Source organism: Pristis pectinata, chromosome 21, assembly GCF_009764475.1.
Source record: "Pristis pectinata isolate sPriPec2 chromosome 21, sPriPec2.1.pri, whole genome shotgun sequence".
Lineage (NCBI taxonomy): Eukaryota > Metazoa > Chordata > Chondrichthyes > Rhinopristiformes > Pristidae > Pristis > Pristis pectinata.
In genome coordinates this window covers 21,393,101-21,411,627 of record NC_067425.1, presented here as the reverse complement: position 1 = coordinate 21,411,627, position 18,527 = coordinate 21,393,101, and the positions used below count along the sequence as shown (strand labels likewise).

The window sequence follows — 18,527 nt, the reverse complement described above, 5'->3', positions numbered from 1 at the left end:
TGAAAGGCATCAGCAATATGATCTACTTTCCAGATGCAGCATCATTCTGATCAGTAGTTATATTTTACCAGCATGAAGTTGGGATGAAATTCCATTTGGTTTATTCTGCCACTTGTTAGCTATCTGAATACTGGCTCCACAGATTATATGAAAAGATTCAAAATCTTTCAAATCTGACTACCGCTTGTTCTGCATTCAAGTTCTTTTCATTGGTGTCTTAAAAAGAAAACTGAATTCAAGGAATGGTCTTAAATGGGGTTTGTTGTCTCGGTGTGTTTTTTTCAGTAAAATAATCCAAATGCCATTTACCCATGAACTGGGTAATTCCTGCTTTGTGATAATAAAATACTTGATTCAAACTAAATATTGGCATCTGTTTGTGATGTTGTTAGCCAGAAAGCACACACATCTGAACGTGGAGTTTTGGAATTGTGGTGTGTCATGGTACGTTGATCTTGTTGACCAGTTCTGCTGCTAGCGAGTAGAAAGCAGCATTCTGCAAAAGCTCAATATCCTATTGTAACATTCTGTTTCAGTTTGAGAATATTGTGAATAAAAATTAATTTGTAAAATCTCAATTGGCACTTGTTTGGTTCAAGAACAAATAGTTTGGTTTAAATTACACTATGTGTTTGATTCCAAGAAGGGAATGATTTTCTCCAGTGTGAGATTAGTTCGTCTCACTTTTATGGCATTTTCAGTATTTTATGGTTTCTTGTGATGGTACTATGGTAGTATTTTATCATGATTGAAAGTGATTTGGTTCTATCTGAAAGCAGGGTCTTAAAGCTAAACAAAGTTATGAGGCCTGAGTTGGTATATTAGGAAACTACATTAAAAGGAATGACAGTAGGCAAGCAATGATGAACACATAATAAATACATTGTTTACAGTAAAGACATGTCCCTTTAAGGCATAAAAAAACAGGAAATGTTGAATCATGACTAACAAGAGAAGTTAAAGATAGTAGTAGATTAGAGGAAAAAGATGAAGTTGGTCAAACGATTAAAATGGTGATCTATAGCCTGACACCAGTAAAGGGGTAAATGCTTGAAGTGTTAAAGAAATTATAACAGATTGGGCAGGCATAACATGGATGTACAAAAGGGAAATTGTGTTTCAATGTATGTGGTTGTAATTGGCAGCATAGAGAAGAGGGAAATCAGTGGATGTGGAATATCTAGACTTTCAGGCAGCCTTCAATTAGGTGCCGTTTGGTTGTGAAACAAAATTGAGGTGATATAGGATCAACGGTGACACACCAGCTTGACTAAGGAGAGAAAACAGAGTATGAATCAATGGGTCATTTACAGTTTGGAGACAGAAACTAGTGGGCCGCCGCGGGCCTAGCTATGGGTGATTCATGTCAATGATTGGTTAAGGAATCAAGTGTAATATATCTGCAAGTTTTTTGAGAACACAAAGCTGGATAACAGTGGATGATGAGGAAGCTTCAGGGGAAATATAAATTGCCCAAATGAATGTGTGAGGACATGACAATTGGAATAAAATGTGAAAAAATATAAGGGCATTGGTTTAAAAAATATAGAAGCAGATTATTTTATTTCAGTGGCAAAGGACTGAAAAGCATTAAGCTTCTGAGGGACCTGGGTACCTTGTGTATTCCAAAATCCCAAAGTTAATGTGCAGGTAGAGCAAGCAATTATATTCAAGGGTATGTTGGCCTTTTATTGCAGGAGGATTTGAGTACAAGAATAAAGGTGACTTGATGAAATTATAGAGCCCTGGTGAGACTGCACCTGGAATTTATAAACAGATCCAGTTTCCCTACCTAAAAACGGGTGACTTATGATAGGAATGCAATGGAGGTTCATCAGATTGATTCCTGGAATGGTGGGTTTGTCATATGAGGAGAGACTAAGTAGACTGGGTCTATGGTCTTGGGTTTAGAAGAGTAAAAGGTAACCTCAATAAAACATACAAAATTCTTAACGTTCTTGACAGGGTAGATGTAGTGGTGATGTTTCCCCTGGAAAGGCTGACCGGAAGCAGGATTCAGTTTCAGAATAAATGGTTCGCCATTTAGTACTAGGATGGGGGAAAAAAAAATCTCTTCACCCTCAGGGTAGTGAATCTTTGAAATTCTCCAGCAAAGATTGTGGAAGCTCAGTATATTTAAGACAGATTTTTGGAAATTATGAAAATCCAGGGATGTGGGAAGAGTACAGGGACATGCCTCTGGTAAGAGATTGCCATGATCTTATTGAAGAGCACAGCAGATGCAAGGGGCCAAATAGTCTACGTCTATTTCTGTGTTCTTGATGTTCTTAAATCTGGCACTAAATGTTACTGCATTTCTATGGATGTCATTGCAACTTCCGTACAACTGTAACATGGTAATCTTTCTTATCTTAATATTAACCAGGTGCACACAGTCAAATATTATAATGAGTCACCAGAAAAATATGTACTCTAAAGTGCTAAAAACTAACCTTTCAGTAAAAATCACTGGGTATTAACGTCTGAAGTATGTTAAGGAAATTACGGCTGTGATGAAAGTGGAAAGCTGATTGAAGAATGGAAATTTGGAAATGAGTCTCTTGTGGCCATGTGCATTTAAATTTTTTTTGCTTCCACTTAACTCAGAGCTCGTGCTTGGTTCTGAGTCCAAGCGGACTTATCTTAAGTCCAGTGATCTAGTTGGTGAATGACATTGAACAGCTGCACAGACTAATGTACCCCCTCTGCAAGGTTAACACTGGACTTCTAGACAGTAATCAGGAGTGGGAAGCTTGTCCTCTTTCCCTTTCTGCCATCGCATACTGAGGTTGATTGCAGTATCTCTGGTGTTTTAAAATAGGTGACAAAACTAGTACATCTTTTCGTAATAGTGGTGAGACAGCAGTCTCAAGAAAGAATCCCAGAAAATTGGCTCCGAAGGTGACTGTATTTACATAGCAATTTTTCACTATCTCAAAACATTCCAAAGTGTTTTATAGCTGAACAATGAACTTTTGAAAACAGAAATGCTGGAAATGTTCACCAGGTCAGGCAGCATCAGTGGTGAGATGATAGAATTAACATTCAGGTCACTTGTCACAGTTCTAACTAATTTGTCTCAAGTTGTTGGATGGGGAAAGGTTGGCCAGCACTGTGATTACTTAAGAGACACAAGAAACCGCAGATGCTGGAATCTGAGGCGACAAACAAGATGAAGCAGTCCAGATGCAGGGCCTCGACCCGAAATGTTGACTCTGTTTCCCTCCACAGTTGCTGCCTGCCCTACCGCGTTCCTTTTGTTACTGTGATGACACAGTCTGACTGTGATATAAGAGGGTTTTGATATTGGACAAGCAAAGATAGGGATGAAGCTGGGTAGCACTGAAGAGAAAGAAATAAACATGCTGTCCCCAAATGTATTATTGCTTTTCTGTTTTGAATTCCATTTGCCTTATTTTTGGTCACCTAACCAGTTCCATTGAAATCCTCTTCAGCCTTCAACTTTCTTGCTCACTATTAATCACATTGACAGCTTTGGTTGTCTGCAAACTGCAAATTATGGACCATATGTTATATTCAGTCTTTCAGATACACCACAGAGGGGAAGACGAGCACTGAGCCCTGCAGAATGCTACTGCACACAGTTTACCAGCCACTAAAATAGCGATCACTTATTATCCTATGCTTTATGACACCGAGTTAATTCTGGATCCAATCTGCCACTTTTCTGCGACTTTTTGTAAAATAGAGGGCAGAGAAAGTTAGTTCAAGAAAATGGTAATGAAACTGCTAGCTTGGGGGTTTTTAGTGAACTTGACCCTATTATTACAAAGCTCAAATCAGAAAATACAAGTCGAAAGTTGGGTTCATCTCACTTTTATGTTGTGAATGTGAGAAAGACTGGAAATTGAATCTATGACCTTTCTGATGATAAGCAGGTCCTCCCCACCTTACGAACCCTCGACTTGTGTACAGCCCATACATACAAACAAGCGTTTGGGAGACTAGGATAGATTTTCCACCTACTGCTGGGCAGCAGGCGTCTGTCCTTGACACTAGGTGGAATTTTGCCACATCGAACCCGAGAAGAATACATTCTAGTTAACACACTGATATCCATTTTACAAATCCTATCTATAGGCACACCGTCCGGGCAAGCAGCAGTGTCCTTTTTAAAAGCTTCAAAAGCATTTAAAACCTCTTCTGCAGTAAAAGGTTTTAAAATATGATTACTATCCCAAACTAGGCTTGGACTAAATTTGCTAATATTGGCTTTATTGAGAATGGCAAAATGAGATTTAAAATGCTATCTATTCCTATGGCTCAACCCACCTCTGCAAGGCATCTTCTGTCATGTGGGAACTTTGTTTGTTGCCATATTTCTGACTTGTAAGCTGTTCAGGTTATGAGCAGTTCTCAGTAACAGAACGCTCTCATGACTTTTTAGTTTTATGACAATTTTCTCATCAAAGGTACAAGGAGAACATATAAATTCCACACAAACAGCACCTGAGATCAGGATCAAACCAAGGTCAACAGAGCCATGTGGCAGCAGAACCAACTGCTAATCCACTTTCTGGCCCTCAGAGTAGGTTTGGGTAGCAGTTTTAGGGAGGTGAGTGGAACAGTGAAAATGTTACTGAGGAAATTCAGAAGTTTAGGGCTTAATAGGTTAAAACTATGGTGTGGTGAAGGAAGTGGGGGATACATTAGAAATCAAACTGGAAGGAACAGTGCCTCCGGGGAAGGTTGTATAGCTGGAGGAGGTTGGAAACAGGGAACATCAAGGCAGAGAAAGGACTAAACATCATGATCATTTTAAAATCGAAGCATTGGTGGATTGGGACCCATTCTAAGTCAATAAGCACAGGGATCAATAGACAGAAGTTTTGGATGCATGGCATGTGCAAAAATGGATGAACTTCAAATTTTTTGAATTGCACTGATGCTGCAAAAATCCATTCAAAAATACGTCTAGAGTAAAACTGAATAATTCATGTTAACTACATATTTGCATGTTGCTCAGTGCTTTTGCAAAATAAAGATCAAATAATTTTCTGGATAGTATAAAATGAAGTGCTGTATTGTACAGTTGGTGTACATGTCCATTGTCTTGAACAAATTTTCAGAAAGGTCTTGGCCAAGGTATCAGGAGAAGCTTTGTATATCCTGGTTTAAGCAACATATGTGGTACGGAAATAGTACTATTAGCTGCTTTTACTTAATATTGTTACACATCTTTATCTGCTATAAATATCCAGTTGGTTAAACAGAACTGCCTGTCGCCCAGTCTATATATCACGGATTTCAAATGCAGTGACATTTACTTGTGGAAACCTAGGTAACTGTTTTGTATAAGGAACTACTTTTGTTCATGAAGTAACATTTGTTTCTTTCCTGCAGGTATGACCGTGAGTGCAATGGCTGCTTTAATACTAATGACGACATCTATAGTATCTGTGGTGGGTGCACTGTATCTAAGTTACATCCTGTATTTTGTGCTGAAGGACTTTTGCGTAATTTGCATCACTACATATATCCTGAACTTCATTCTCTTTATTATCAACTATAAACGACTCGTTTACTTGAATGAGGCCTGGAAACAGCAACTCCAATCCAAACAGGAATAATTCATATGATCAACAAGCCTAACACCTGGAGAGCCTGCTTTCATTATGTCTATTTGGCAGTAATTTTCTTTTTGCGAGAGGTGTATATGATATAAAGGAAATCAAAATCATTGAAAACCAATTTTTTAATTGAATACTGTGTGAGGCCCTGGACTTTGGTTTATTCTCCCTCATGCAAAGACTTAACAGACAGGCCAACTGAGAGCAAGCTTTAACTGTAGTGCACATTCCTTAGGAGATATGAATTTAAAAAAAAATACACTAAGTGTCATTTGTATTTTTAAGCATTTCTCTTCCTTTTCCTCCTCCCAATAATGCAAATTGTGTTAAATTGTGATTGAAAGTGCCTTCTGTTACAGAGGATTTTGCTGTTTATTTTAATCCTATTCAAGTGTTTTATACTGCACAGAAAGTGGCTAACAGGTGTTCTGGGTCTTGGTGCTTTTATATGTGGATCAGAAAAATGTACATCTTTGTTGAGTGACAGGGTGGGTGCTGCAAGTCCAATTTCTTTAAGTATAGCAGAAATTTGTCACGTATTGAACGGTGGCTTTACATGTAAAAGTGCTTGGGTCCTGTCGGCATAAACCTTATCTGTGTACATACTTGATTTTTAAAAGGCCAACAATAGTAGACACAATGTACCACAAAGGTATTTAAACTAGCACCATTCACAGTGCTGGATAGTTCTGGCAACAGCTTGCTAGTGTTTTAAAAGTACGCTTCTGAGTAACTAGTAGTTAAGTTACAAAAGCTCTAACCTTTTCAGATGACAAAAATGGGACTAAGAATTTGTTAATATTTGTGATGTGGTTTAGTAAAAGTGCAGTATAATAGCTTACCTTTTTTTTAACAAGAAAACTTCAAGTTGCACTTTAGATATTTAATTTTATTTTAATTTCAGTATTTTTAAAATTCCTGAATAAAGCAGCATCAGGGCTATGTCTATATAAATGTGTGGTCATCCAGGACCATGTTTAAAAGTTGGGTCTTCGGTGACCTTATTTAATGGACCCTTTTTGGTTTGAATTTAATTGTGCTATACACAACCTTTTTTTAATATCTGGGTAAGTTTTTGAGGTTTTCATTAGGTTGAGGCCCCTTTTGTCTTTAATGTAACACCATTGTGCCAAGTGTTCTTGTGATTTAAGATTAGTTGATTTCAGAAGCATTGCTATATTAAACATAATTTTCAAATTGGTTAGATTTCCTGGCCAGAAATAAGGTGTTTATACTAACAAGTTTAATAACTGGCATTAAGAAAGTATTTAAATTCAATTCTGACCCATTAAACCATATTTAAATATGAATGACAGAGGCTTAAATAAAGGATTCTCTCTCATTCTATACATCTAGCTGCCATCCAGAATTTGAAATATCCAATTTGTATTTCATTTTATGCACATTGACAATTAAACTTGAAGAGGCTTTTGTCTGGTTTTGAAGCTGTGTTGCACCAAATATTGTTGCAAATGTGCATTCAGTATGTAACGCAGCCTGATTTATTTTGTATTCATCGCTGCACTAGATTTCAATTAAATACATTGGTGTCCCCAAAGTTACAAATTGTAGAGATTGTAGTAAATTTAATAACTTTTTCAAACACTGGAATTATTTACATCAAGAAACCTGGTCTATTGCACTAACTGATATCCTAACAGTTGTGAATTTCTTAAAGTAGCTTATGATCTCATTAGAATGAGGTTACTTTAAATTTCATGGATTGTGAAAATGCTTAATGTCATTGCAACTTAACTGGTAAATATTGGTTTATTGCAGAGGTAGTTAAACCTATAATTTTTCCTAATGTAATTTTTAATGCCTTGAAATAACTTTCAATAAAAATGTATCAATCTTACTATACCTCAGATACTGTGCACATATGCACAGGATCCATCTTACATGGCTGAGTCATCCACCAATAGTCAACATGCAGTGCCTGCTGTGTATTGTCTAATGGATGGGACAACAGTTTTAAAGCAGCAGGCTTACTGGCAGAAAGAGATGGGTTCTATGTCAGTCAAGGACTGCATGTAAAGGTAATGCATAGTAATTTTCTTTTAACCTAAAGCTTGTTAATGTGCAAGATGTTGCACATGCAATCAGTAATTTATGGAACCAGTATTTTTGCAACACTTCTTTTGTGTGCCCTTAACTGTCTGATTATTTTTAATCCTTGCACTGTAATTGTTTAGTTGGTGACGTTTAAAGCCATTACTACATTCTTTATAGAATGCGGATAATCCAGAGGAAGTTGGGTACAGTTAAAGCTTGCCTCAAAAAAAATTGAATCCTGGATATGGGGGAAGTACATTTATTGTATCTGTGCTCCTTGAAGCTGCTGGTATAGTAAGTGACTCAATCTCTGAGCTCCAAATGACCACTGAATGCTACTGTACTATTATGTGACATTCCTGTGGCCCAAATAGCTGTAAGAAGAAAAATTCCAAAGGAGTTGTTTTATGCTATAGTACTGGTGTACTCTATATCTTAGCTGTGGATGACACATGCTCATTCTTGATCCTGTTTTGAAGTAAAACTATACTATGTAACAGCAATTCTACATGTTTGGTGCAAAACAAATTGAATATTGATTTTCGCCATTGTTTTGGGTTGGGTTCAAATTTTGTGTATTTCTTGGTATTGGATCTTTTTACCAGCAGTAGAAGGATGGACAAATTTAAGGTCTCAGAAGTCTAATTGTATTAACCCTCTTCCATCACCATTGTTTGATGATATTGCACTGTCTAGCATGAAACCCATGTTTACTGCTCATGATGTACTGTAATTGAATATAAACTATAGATTCATCACTATTGGTATTGGTCTATCACTACATATCACTGGTATCAATATAGGCAAGTGGGCCCCCTATTAAAGCCAGTGAAATAAAATGGTTTTCATTACAGTAAATTGTCATTATGAAAGTGACAGGGTGACAGATGCTCTTTATTTTTGTAAACTGTGTGTAGCATGGCAGAAGTACTATGTTCTTGATCTGTATAATATGTTCCATCAGAGTTATTTATTAATGCTGCTTCAAGCTCATGAGCACACATGTTAAAACTTTAAAGGTGGACTCTCTGGGCATTGATCCCCTTCACAGCCACAGGCGAGAACATTTTTTTATACATAGGTTCAGGAATATGATTTTGCTAAATAGCAAAAATTGTAAATATGTATGAATGTGTATTCATTGCACAAAATTTTTGGTATGAAATAAATGTAGAATTTACATGAGACAGTCTTGTAATTTTTGAATGTTAACTTTGTAAGATTGCTTCTCCCATGTAGGTGGATTTCAAAACAAACCATAAACTGAGAAAACTCAGATGATAACTTATCCTACAACATTCATTGGTTTTTCATGGCACTTCTTGGTTACGACTAATTTCAGTGTGTTGGAATGTGAATTGCTATGTCAATTTTACTTGTTAGGATGTGTAAAGAAATGCAGTTTAAATACTTGCCTGCAGTAATCCTGCCAAAAGAGATTAAGTTCTGTTAAAACATATTATTTCTAAAATAAAAGTCAGCTCTTCCAACTATGAATTTAAGCATAACATACAAAGAATGCATAGAGTAATTTACTGCCTATTTCACGTTTCCAGAAGCACTTTGTCCATGTGGAAATTAGTACCTAAACCTGTCAGCATTTATGATGAAACCATTGCTTGTTTCGTAGTCATTGAAATTTTTATTGGTTGTAAAAACTTAAATAATTCATCTTTGTCAATCTTTAATGTGTTATTTAAAGATGATGAACTTATTTGAGCCAGGTATCTTGTATCGATAACTGTTTGTGTGTGTATTCAATTTCCCCATTCAATAACTGAACACTTAAAGCTTTAGTAATTTGTTTTTCAGGATTAGGAAGCATTTCATGCTCTTAGTCAACAATGTTATTGGGAAAAAAAATGCATTAAAGATGTCCTTAAAGCTTTTGTTTGCCAAAAGATATTCAAGTGAACAACCCCATCTACCTCATTACACATAAATGAGGGGTAGAGAATCAATTGTAATATAAACTTTTATTTAAAGAGTCATCCTATTCCTACCTCTTGCTGTGAATTTGTGTTTCAATACTGGTAAGAAAAGGCTATAAAATAGTCTATATAAAATAGTCTATACAAAATAAATGAGACATTCAGGTAAGTTAATTCCAATTACACATTAAAATCCCCAGAGTGTTATCTTTTCACAAGGCAGGGAAAATGTTTGTAAATGAGAGCACCACACATTCAAAAAAAGTACAAAGTTAAGAGGGCCTGGGTAAAAATCTGCTTACAACTACGTTTTCTCTTACCTATTTTACAGGGGAGTAGGGTTGTTGAAATTGAGGCTTGGCTGCAGAAGGGTTCTTTTCATTCCTTTGACAGTTATGTTCTGTGTTCTGAGACTGGCAACAGAACCTGCCAAACAATAGGGTTGATACTTGCTAAGTGGGAATCTATTTTTGGGCATTTTGCAATCCTTAAGTACGGAACATTTCCTATAAGCTAATAGAGAGACGGTGCTCCAATATGCTGCCTCAAGACCTTTACACACAAAAAGCTGGAGGAATTCAGTCCAGGTGAAGGGTCTCGACCTGAAATGTCGACTGTCCACTTCCCTGCTGAGTTCCTCCAGCACTTTGTGCGTTACTCCAGATCTTGCAGCATCAGCAGTCTCATGTCTTCAGTACACCAGCACAAGTACACATATTGTGTCCTTCCCAGAACTTTGAGGTACTTGTCTTCAAAGCATGTTGAGGAAATTGAACATACTTCCTAAAATGAGATTTAATTTCCCACAGCACTGTAGTAGTTCTACATTCACTGATGACCACTGGCATAATACCTCGAGGAAATGTATCTGGTCTCATTCGCCAGTTTCCAGTAGCGATCCCGAAGAACAAAAGCTGACAGCTTGGGTTGCCGCTGACGAGTGAAAATCCCTTTCTTGTTCCCATCCACACGTATTATAGCTGCAAGCAAATGAAGCAGTTATTCACTATCCTTTAAATTTTCTTACCACCACCCACCTTTTAGCAGCTTGTACAGTTAACCCTTTAGAATCACTGTACTTAACTGTTGCCAGGAAGACTTCTGGCAACAGCATAAAAAATTATGTTCTAAAAAAAACTAATTCTTGATAAGATCAATTCAAATAAAACAATTGGGTACAACACTGATGTCACAAGGAGCCTTTCCTTCCAGTTACTACACCAGCAGTATTTTTCTATTTCACATTTTAACATCGTGATCTGACATTGCAGTAGAATATTAGGACTCAATTAGCCAACTCAAATTAGAATACATACAGCCAAGGTTTACATTAGTCCAGGTGAAAAGTTAACACTATAGGCCCCTGAAACTAGGTCATATTGTCAAAAGATATTTAGAGCATGGCATTTTGAGCAGCATGTCATATGCAGGTAGGCAATTCAAAATAAACACAGTCTGGTCCAGTTAAGAGCATTCAGTATAAATTATGATTATTGAAATTTTACTGCTACTATAGGTAAGCCATGACATTCTTGTTATGTCTGCATATCTTAACCATAGACTGTAAAATCATTCATTTTTGACAAAGCCTGTCTTGTAATAAGCAGCTTCTTTGCAGGAGCATCAATGTTTACCAATTCATGTCTCGTCACCAAGGCAAAACTTGGAGTGTGATGGGAAACAAATGATGAGGCTAATAATATGATTAAACAACAATGCAGCATCCATTCAGGCTGTTAAAATTCCCCTGTTCCTCCAGAAGTTTCGGTATCTTACTGAAGCTATTCATTCATACATGAAGGATGTGAAGTTACAGTGCTTATCCCATTCTATATACTGGAGAGATTATCAATCTTTTTGAAAAGTGACACTGTTCAAGGAAATGGAGGTTTATAGACTGCAACAAACTCTCCAAACTTACCAAGCAGGAATGCAACATTTGTGGTTGTCATATGCAAAGAGTTGAAATATGCTGAGGCTGATGTTAGTTCCTCTTTTCTCAAGTGTCTACTATTCTCTTCTATTTTGAATAAATGTACAATATTTCCTAATTACACTTATATTGGTACATTGTAGTGCAGCAAGAGGTCAATTTTTTTTTAAATTAAAAAAAACAATTTAAAGCAAAATAAAATCCCACACAAATGAGATCTCCTAACAAACAGGTAACCAAACCACACCCCATGAAAATCCATCTACAGTCCAACATCTCAAAAGGCAAACAAGTTCCATGAGCCATTCCCTTGCTCATACTACAACAGACTGTGTGCAAAATAAAAAATGTAGCAGAAGACCAATGAACAATCATGCATTCAGAAAACTTGAAAGCAGCGAGTCATTCCAGACTCCCTCTTGCCCGTACAATTGTCCCATCTCTGGGGTGGCACAGTGTCCCACAGCACCAGCACCCAGCTTCAATCCTGACTTCTGGTGCTGTCTGTGTGGAGGTTACATATTCTTCCTGTGGCTACGTGGGCACCCCAAATACTATTCTAACTTGTCCCTAGCAAGTGGTGAAATTGGTGGAGAGTTGTTGGGAATGTGGAGATGAGAGGTGACAGGGAAAATTAATGGGGAAATGGGCTTGCTCTCAGGACAGACGTGGTCTTGATGGGCTGAATTATTTTCTTGCAGCATAGGAGGTCATAAGAAAATTCTCTAAGCAACAATTCTGTGGTCACATCATAAAGTCAAGAATGTTTTAAACTAAAATCTCCCAGGTTATATGCTTATCTGCTTGGATATCAAAATATTACTTACACTGGACAGTCATGAAGTCTGCAAAATTCCAAATTAGTTCTCCAATTAAGTAGTCCTCCCTTTTTTCATCAAATATCTCAAAATATTCCTCCATTACAGCTCGCTGGTACTCTTCCGTGAACATTATGGGAGGATCCTGGAGATGTATATAATCCACACAAAAAAAAATCAACCATAAGTCTTGTTATTACTTTAAGAATAATTTGTCATGCCCCCTTGAGTCATCTTGGATCAGTGTTTAAAGATGATGCAGCTTCCCCCCCACTCAGTGTCACTTAGCACATGCTCAAGTAGAAATGTACCAAACTGTTCACCCCAAATGCTCTCTTACCTTAAAAGGGACTTCTGTCATTTCCTCATCCATTTTTCATTGCCTTGCTCTGCAAAATCTTTGTTGACATGACATTCCTGGAGAATTTGCTACATTTCAGGTAGATGCATGTTGTCAAATCTAAACTGGAACATTTGGGTCAGATGCCTGGCTAATTCCGGAGATCAGCTCGCCAGCATTATAACTGGGTTGTCGCTACGGTCACTCACCTTGGTTGTATCCATTACACTCAGTTATTTCTTTCCTATCTTGTGAAATTGAATCGAATTGGTTGGATTGCTTCTATGCTGGGGAGGGGTGGGGGGCGCGTGACGTCAGGACAAGTCGTCCGTTCAAGAGATTGCAAACTCTTTAGGCTGCACGGTTCTTAATGCACTTTCTTAATCTTGAACACCCTGGCAGACAGTTATATCATTCATGACTTGTCTAACAATAGGTAATGCTGCCATTAAATTATTACTAGTGTTTGACACAAGTTACAAACAATCTGCTGGAGGAACTCAGCAAATCGAGCAGCATCCATTGGAGGAAAGGAATTGGCAACGTTTCGGCTTGAAACTCTGTATCAGGACATGCCCAGTGATGGAGAAGTGTCAGATACTGACTGTAAGGTACAATTCTGAGCACAAGGACAACAGGCTGTTACTTGACGAGGCCCTGATGGCTCTCACAGGTTTGACATTTTAGTAACAAACATTTTGCAGGACCAACAGTAGTGAAGATGTCTTTGATGAATCATATGGTGAGACTGACGCCTTGTGGTTGATACAGTTTTATTCTTATGAAATCTCTTGTAAAGTACAGGTGTCTAGCAAGGCCACTTTAAGCAGCAAGTACAGCAAATCGTCCCCAAAAAGACGTGACTGAATGAGGTTTCTACATACTCCAATCCTTTCGCCACAAGCTTTTTAGTCTAGCTTGTCTTATTGATTCATTAACTTTTATTTCAGAATCTGGGCATTACTGGCAAGGCCAGAACATTGCCCATTCCCACTTTCTCTTGCTAGGTCTGGAGTCACAAATAGGCCATATCTAGTAAGGATGGCAAATTTTCTAACCCTGCAAGACATTAATGACAATCCAGTAGTATTTTGGCCTTCATTACTAATGACTAGTTTTATTTTCTCCTCAAATCCCAGATAATTAACTGAATTTAAATTTCACAGTTGGAATGGGTGATTTGAACATGGATTTCTGGATTACTGGTCTAGTAATTGAACCTCTAAACCACCACTGTTCCCATTATTTAATCAACAGCTGCTATGGTGAGATACAAGCCATCACCACATGATTATATGAAGTCCTTAGCCCTTCATTCCTAACTGATTGTGCAAAAAGTGTCAATTAATATACAAATGACATTCATGTTTTCTGTACTCACCTTATGCAGCCCTGCAACTGCATCTGCTCCGTATTCACTCTGAATAATTGGTTTTTGGTATTTTTTATACCAATTCTCAAACTGATTGGCAAGTTGTAATTGAATGGTCTCCAGATGGCCCGAATCATTGTACCAGGATAAATAGCTGTTCACACAAATAACATCTGTGTATTGCATCTGGGAAAACATAACCAAACTTTCATTTTTCCAAATATGTCCTTTTCCAATAAACAGCTTCAACCAAATCATTTGTCAGGCTTCAGAAAAATCAGTTTAAACAAACATTAAAAAAAAGATGAAGATCCTTTCCTCTTGTCATAAATGTGACTTGACCCACCACCACCACCCTCTCCCCCAGCACACTGGGCATCAGCTCTACCAGATTTGAAAAGAACAGCAGTAAACTTAGTTCCTCTCTAACTTACATTGATAGAAAATTATTACCCCCTCAAATGGGCATAAACCTTGGAGTGCAACCAATTTCTACATTTATTTTCAACTGTTGCTTGTGGTTGATTTCTCTTACAAAAAGATTAGGCCTAGCTGCATCTATTGCTTGTCTATTCCATATTGAAATCATGCAGAATGCTTGTTAACTGAGAAACACAAAATGAAAATCATCTATTTTAGGCATATTGTGTAAATTAGACATTCTTTTTTGATCACCTGTCACTTTAAGCCTCTAGAGCAACCATCTCCTAGTATGTTTGGATTATACCAGTGAATTCCATAATCACCTCAAGAGTATTCAACTTACATTCCACATTAGCCACAGCAATTTGGTAAAAGTTTTGTTTATCAGCAACTTAAAAGTTGACATGGGATGTTGAAATGGTTAAGGATTGCAGAGAAATCGTGTGTGCTGCTAACTCTTACTTCTTGGCTTATATTGTTTAGCACACAGTATTAACATGCAGTGTAGTCTCAACCAGGGTTCACAGGGTCCAATGTGACAGAAGAGAAACAAGTTTTACCCTCGTGCTTTGGACTTTAACAAATTCAGAACATAGAAACTATTCATTGTTTGTTGAATGGACTTCACTTTCCGCAAGTACTCACAGCTTTGTCAGCCTCATAGTCAGTGACTGTTACAAAAGTAACAGGCCTGGTTGGATCCATAGCTTTTGTCGATGAAATTAAAGTCCTGTTTTTAATGAAAAACAGAACACAAAAAATATTGAAACATTTAGCTAGATTACACTAAAAATAATTTAGTAATTAAGAGGAAAGGATCACTGCATCACTCAGTTCTTACTTGAAGTAATAATCTGCTGGTAGTAATCCAGATGCTGGTTCATTAGCTACAGACCACATTACCACCGATGGCCTGTTTTTATCTCTGTGCACCAGCTCTTTCATTACAGCTAAATGATGAGTGAGGGACTTATTTCCAAAGCTCACCCTAAAAGAAAGCAAATTAAATGTTAGCATTAAACTTCGTACAAATTAAGTATCAACTATGGGAAAGGCTAAGTTTTGTACTGCATAATAGCTGGTAACCAGTTCAATGATTAATGGCAATTGAAGTTGAATTATGCTTTTAACTGTCAGGGAAGAATTCTCCATTCTGGAATGAAAGCAAATTTGATGAATAGTAAAGTGTTTGTTATTGGCTCAAATATTCTAAAGTTGAGGAAAATTATCTTGAAGTTGTGTGTATTTGCTCCCTAGGCACTGAAACACTCCTCAGAACACTACCAACGTGGTTAACAGTACTGTAATCACAAAATGAAATAAGACGAGCATCATACACTAAGAATATAATTTTTCTTTTGACCAGCAATTCCTATGCACACCGGATGGAGAAATTCCTAACCTGCCATACTTCTATTACTGTTGCAGGAAAATAGCAATGGAATAGTGATTCCCATTTATATAGCCCAATCTACAATATACTGCATGAGGCACCTTAATACTTCTGCCAGATTTGAAAATAAAATAACAGATACCTTCTGTCACAGACATTATGCTTGAAGAACAAAGTGACTGTCACCGAGATCACTTCACAGAAATTAAAACACTGTAGTTTGAAGTGGACAAGTCATCAGCAGCATTCTGCAACTGCATGTCAACATGTAACATCATCTAATGTGGCCTGTCATATTCAATACCATTGGAGGTCCATTCTAAAGATTCATCATACAAGGAATGCAACATATTTCAGACACCATCCCCATGTTTTCACTACTAAAGCTAAGGGAAGAGGAAGGAAATAAACTTAAGTGTAAACTCAAGATGTTGCTCAAGTAGGCCGAAGGGCCTGTCCTGAGCTGCACTGTTCTATGTTCTAAGTACAGCAACTTTGTTTTCTTTCTCACTTTGAAAAATAAAGCTTTCAAAATTACAAAGTCATATTTGGCTTTGACAAAAACTGCTATGGTTTCTTTGATGGTAAAGAATAAAATGGTCCAATCTGGCCTTTAGAGAAAACATGGTTATTGACTTTGCTGTTACCAGTCTACCCATCAAACCAAATGCGGATTCCAGCAATTGAAATGCAAACGAGTCACAAACATAACAGGATTGTTAACGGCTCCCCAACACGACAAAGAAAATGTGATGCAACAACTTCATGTAATCAATAAAATGTACGAATTTCTTCAATACAGAAACATTTATGACAGAAAGATTTCTTTTTCAATTACATGAAATTAACAGTGAACCAGAATATTCTTACTGCAGTAGAGCATCTCATGAGAATTCTGCCACACTGTTTTGTAAAATTTAAGAAGTGTTCTTACGGATCTTTGATGCCCACGCCAGGACACTCATCGATGACCACAATCCCATATTTGTCACACAAATCCATTATTTCTTCTGCATATGGATAATGGCTTGTACGAAATGAATTTGCTCCCAGCCATCGAAGAAGGTTAAAGTCCTTGATAATCACTGACCAGTCAAGGCCTTTCCCTCGCATCTAGTGGTTGGGAGAGGTGGGGTGGGAGGGTTGATAATTCATGAAGGTTTCATATTAAGTCAAGCTTACAAAACATTGTTAAGTCACTCCTCACACCCATTGATTGATCTGCACAATTAGAGACACTTTCCCTTTAATGGCAATTCTCTGTGCCTGACAAATTCTCCACATTTAGGATTTCTTTCTCCTGCCTATAAATAGTCTCTGGCAGCTAAAAGGATGTAGAAATGATTCGGGTATCATAATTCCCAAGATCACGTTCAAAGACCTAGAACCAACAATTACTATTTAATGTAGAAATAGGATAAATATGTATAATGATTAAACAGAAAAGGAAGTTAGCTATCAGTAGAAATGAGTAATAATCCAATCACAAAATTTACAGCGCAGGTAAAGACAAAGAATGCTCCAAATGAGGCTGCGTGGAACTTGCGGTAACTTTAAATGTTACCTCCAGGTGTAAGTTTACTCTGATGAACTTTACAATGACAAATCATTTTATAAAAAATCTTGCTGCCAGTAAAATTTGTTGAAATGGAAAGAAAATAGTTCACAATCAAACTGGAAGTGCAAAATAGCATCTAATGACTCAAAATGGTAAGGCCAAAACAGAAGAGATGCAAACAATTTAAATAGGCAGATTACAGGAGATTTACTCATACTCACATCAGAATCTTCATGCTTATTTACTCCATGGAAATAGAATGGCTTTCCATTGATAAGGAACTGGCTCTTGGTAACTTGGACTTTGCGAATTCCCACTGGTAATGTATAAAAATCTTCATACAAGATGCTACCAATTTTGCTCTTCATATGCACCTACGTACAAAATGTCCATTTTAAATATAAAGCTGGTAAATCCAACTTTGAAGTTCTAATACAATCACTGGTTTCCAGAACACAATCAAATTACATTTTGAATTTTAATTGGTTGATGGTGCTGTATCAGTAATAACTCGCCTATATAAAAAGGTGTGCGAGAAAACTTACAGAACATAGCCTTAAAAAATGCAGAATTACCATGTTAACAAGAAATCAGATGAAAAAATTTCACAGTGGGCTTGAACAATGAGCAATTGTACAATATTTTACATCAGAAGCAAAGGATTAACTACTTCCCTATAAAACTGACATAGGACATGAATAAAAAGCATCCAGAAACTTAAAGACTTTGAAAGTGCTTTAAGAACTGTTCAGATTACTCTACAAACCTAGAGAAGGTAGGTTTGAAGCACATCCAATTGCTTAACTACAGCTAGTTAGTTACAGAATCATGACTATTTTTTCTAAAAGAGCAAAGTAATATTATACTATTGGACTAATATTATTTTTACATGACTCAGAAAATATTGTAAATCTTACCTCAAGGTTGTAAAGGTATGCAGGATTCTCATGCATAAGGTACGGCCACCATAGTTTAGGATCATGCAACTTAAGTTGTCCAAATGGAGATCCATCAATGGCAGAAGCAACAACCTGCCCTCGGTGATCATGCAATTTTAGTGACAATGAAAAATGATTGCTTCCACTAATGGACACTTGGTAATTTATAAATCCT

The 18,527-nt window shown here is 37.0% G+C and overlaps 2 protein-coding genes across 2 annotated transcripts in view; one reads left to right on the top strand and one right to left on the bottom strand.

Annotated features, from left to right (window-relative positions):
* Positions 1-8,831, top strand: part of vkorc1l1 (vitamin K epoxide reductase complex, subunit 1-like 1) — a 37,730-nt gene extending 28,899 nt beyond the window's left edge. Inside the window, exon 3 of the mRNA XM_052035662.1 lies at positions 5,365-8,831. Within this exon, the coding sequence (XP_051891622.1) occupies positions 5,365-5,591 (227 nt within the window). The 3' untranslated portion in view covers positions 5,592-8,831. The remainder of the gene's footprint in view (positions 1-5,364) is intronic.
* The window catches only part of gusb (glucuronidase, beta), a 63,171-nt gene that overhangs the window by 33,677 nt on the left and 10,967 nt on the right, over positions 1-18,527 (bottom strand). Inside the window, exons 5-13 of the mRNA XM_052035657.1 lie at positions 18,332-18,525; positions 17,636-17,788; positions 16,791-16,969; positions 15,305-15,451; positions 15,109-15,193; positions 14,050-14,226; positions 12,338-12,473; positions 10,431-10,557; positions 9,898-10,003 (exon numbers count right to left, since the gene is read on the bottom strand). Coding sequence (XP_051891617.1) covers positions 9,898-10,003; positions 10,431-10,557; positions 12,338-12,473; positions 14,050-14,226; positions 15,109-15,193; positions 15,305-15,451; positions 16,791-16,969; positions 17,636-17,788; positions 18,332-18,525 — 1,304 coding nt within the window. The remainder of the gene's footprint in view (positions 1-9,897; positions 10,004-10,430; positions 10,558-12,337; positions 12,474-14,049; positions 14,227-15,108; positions 15,194-15,304; positions 15,452-16,790; positions 16,970-17,635; positions 17,789-18,331; positions 18,526-18,527) is intronic.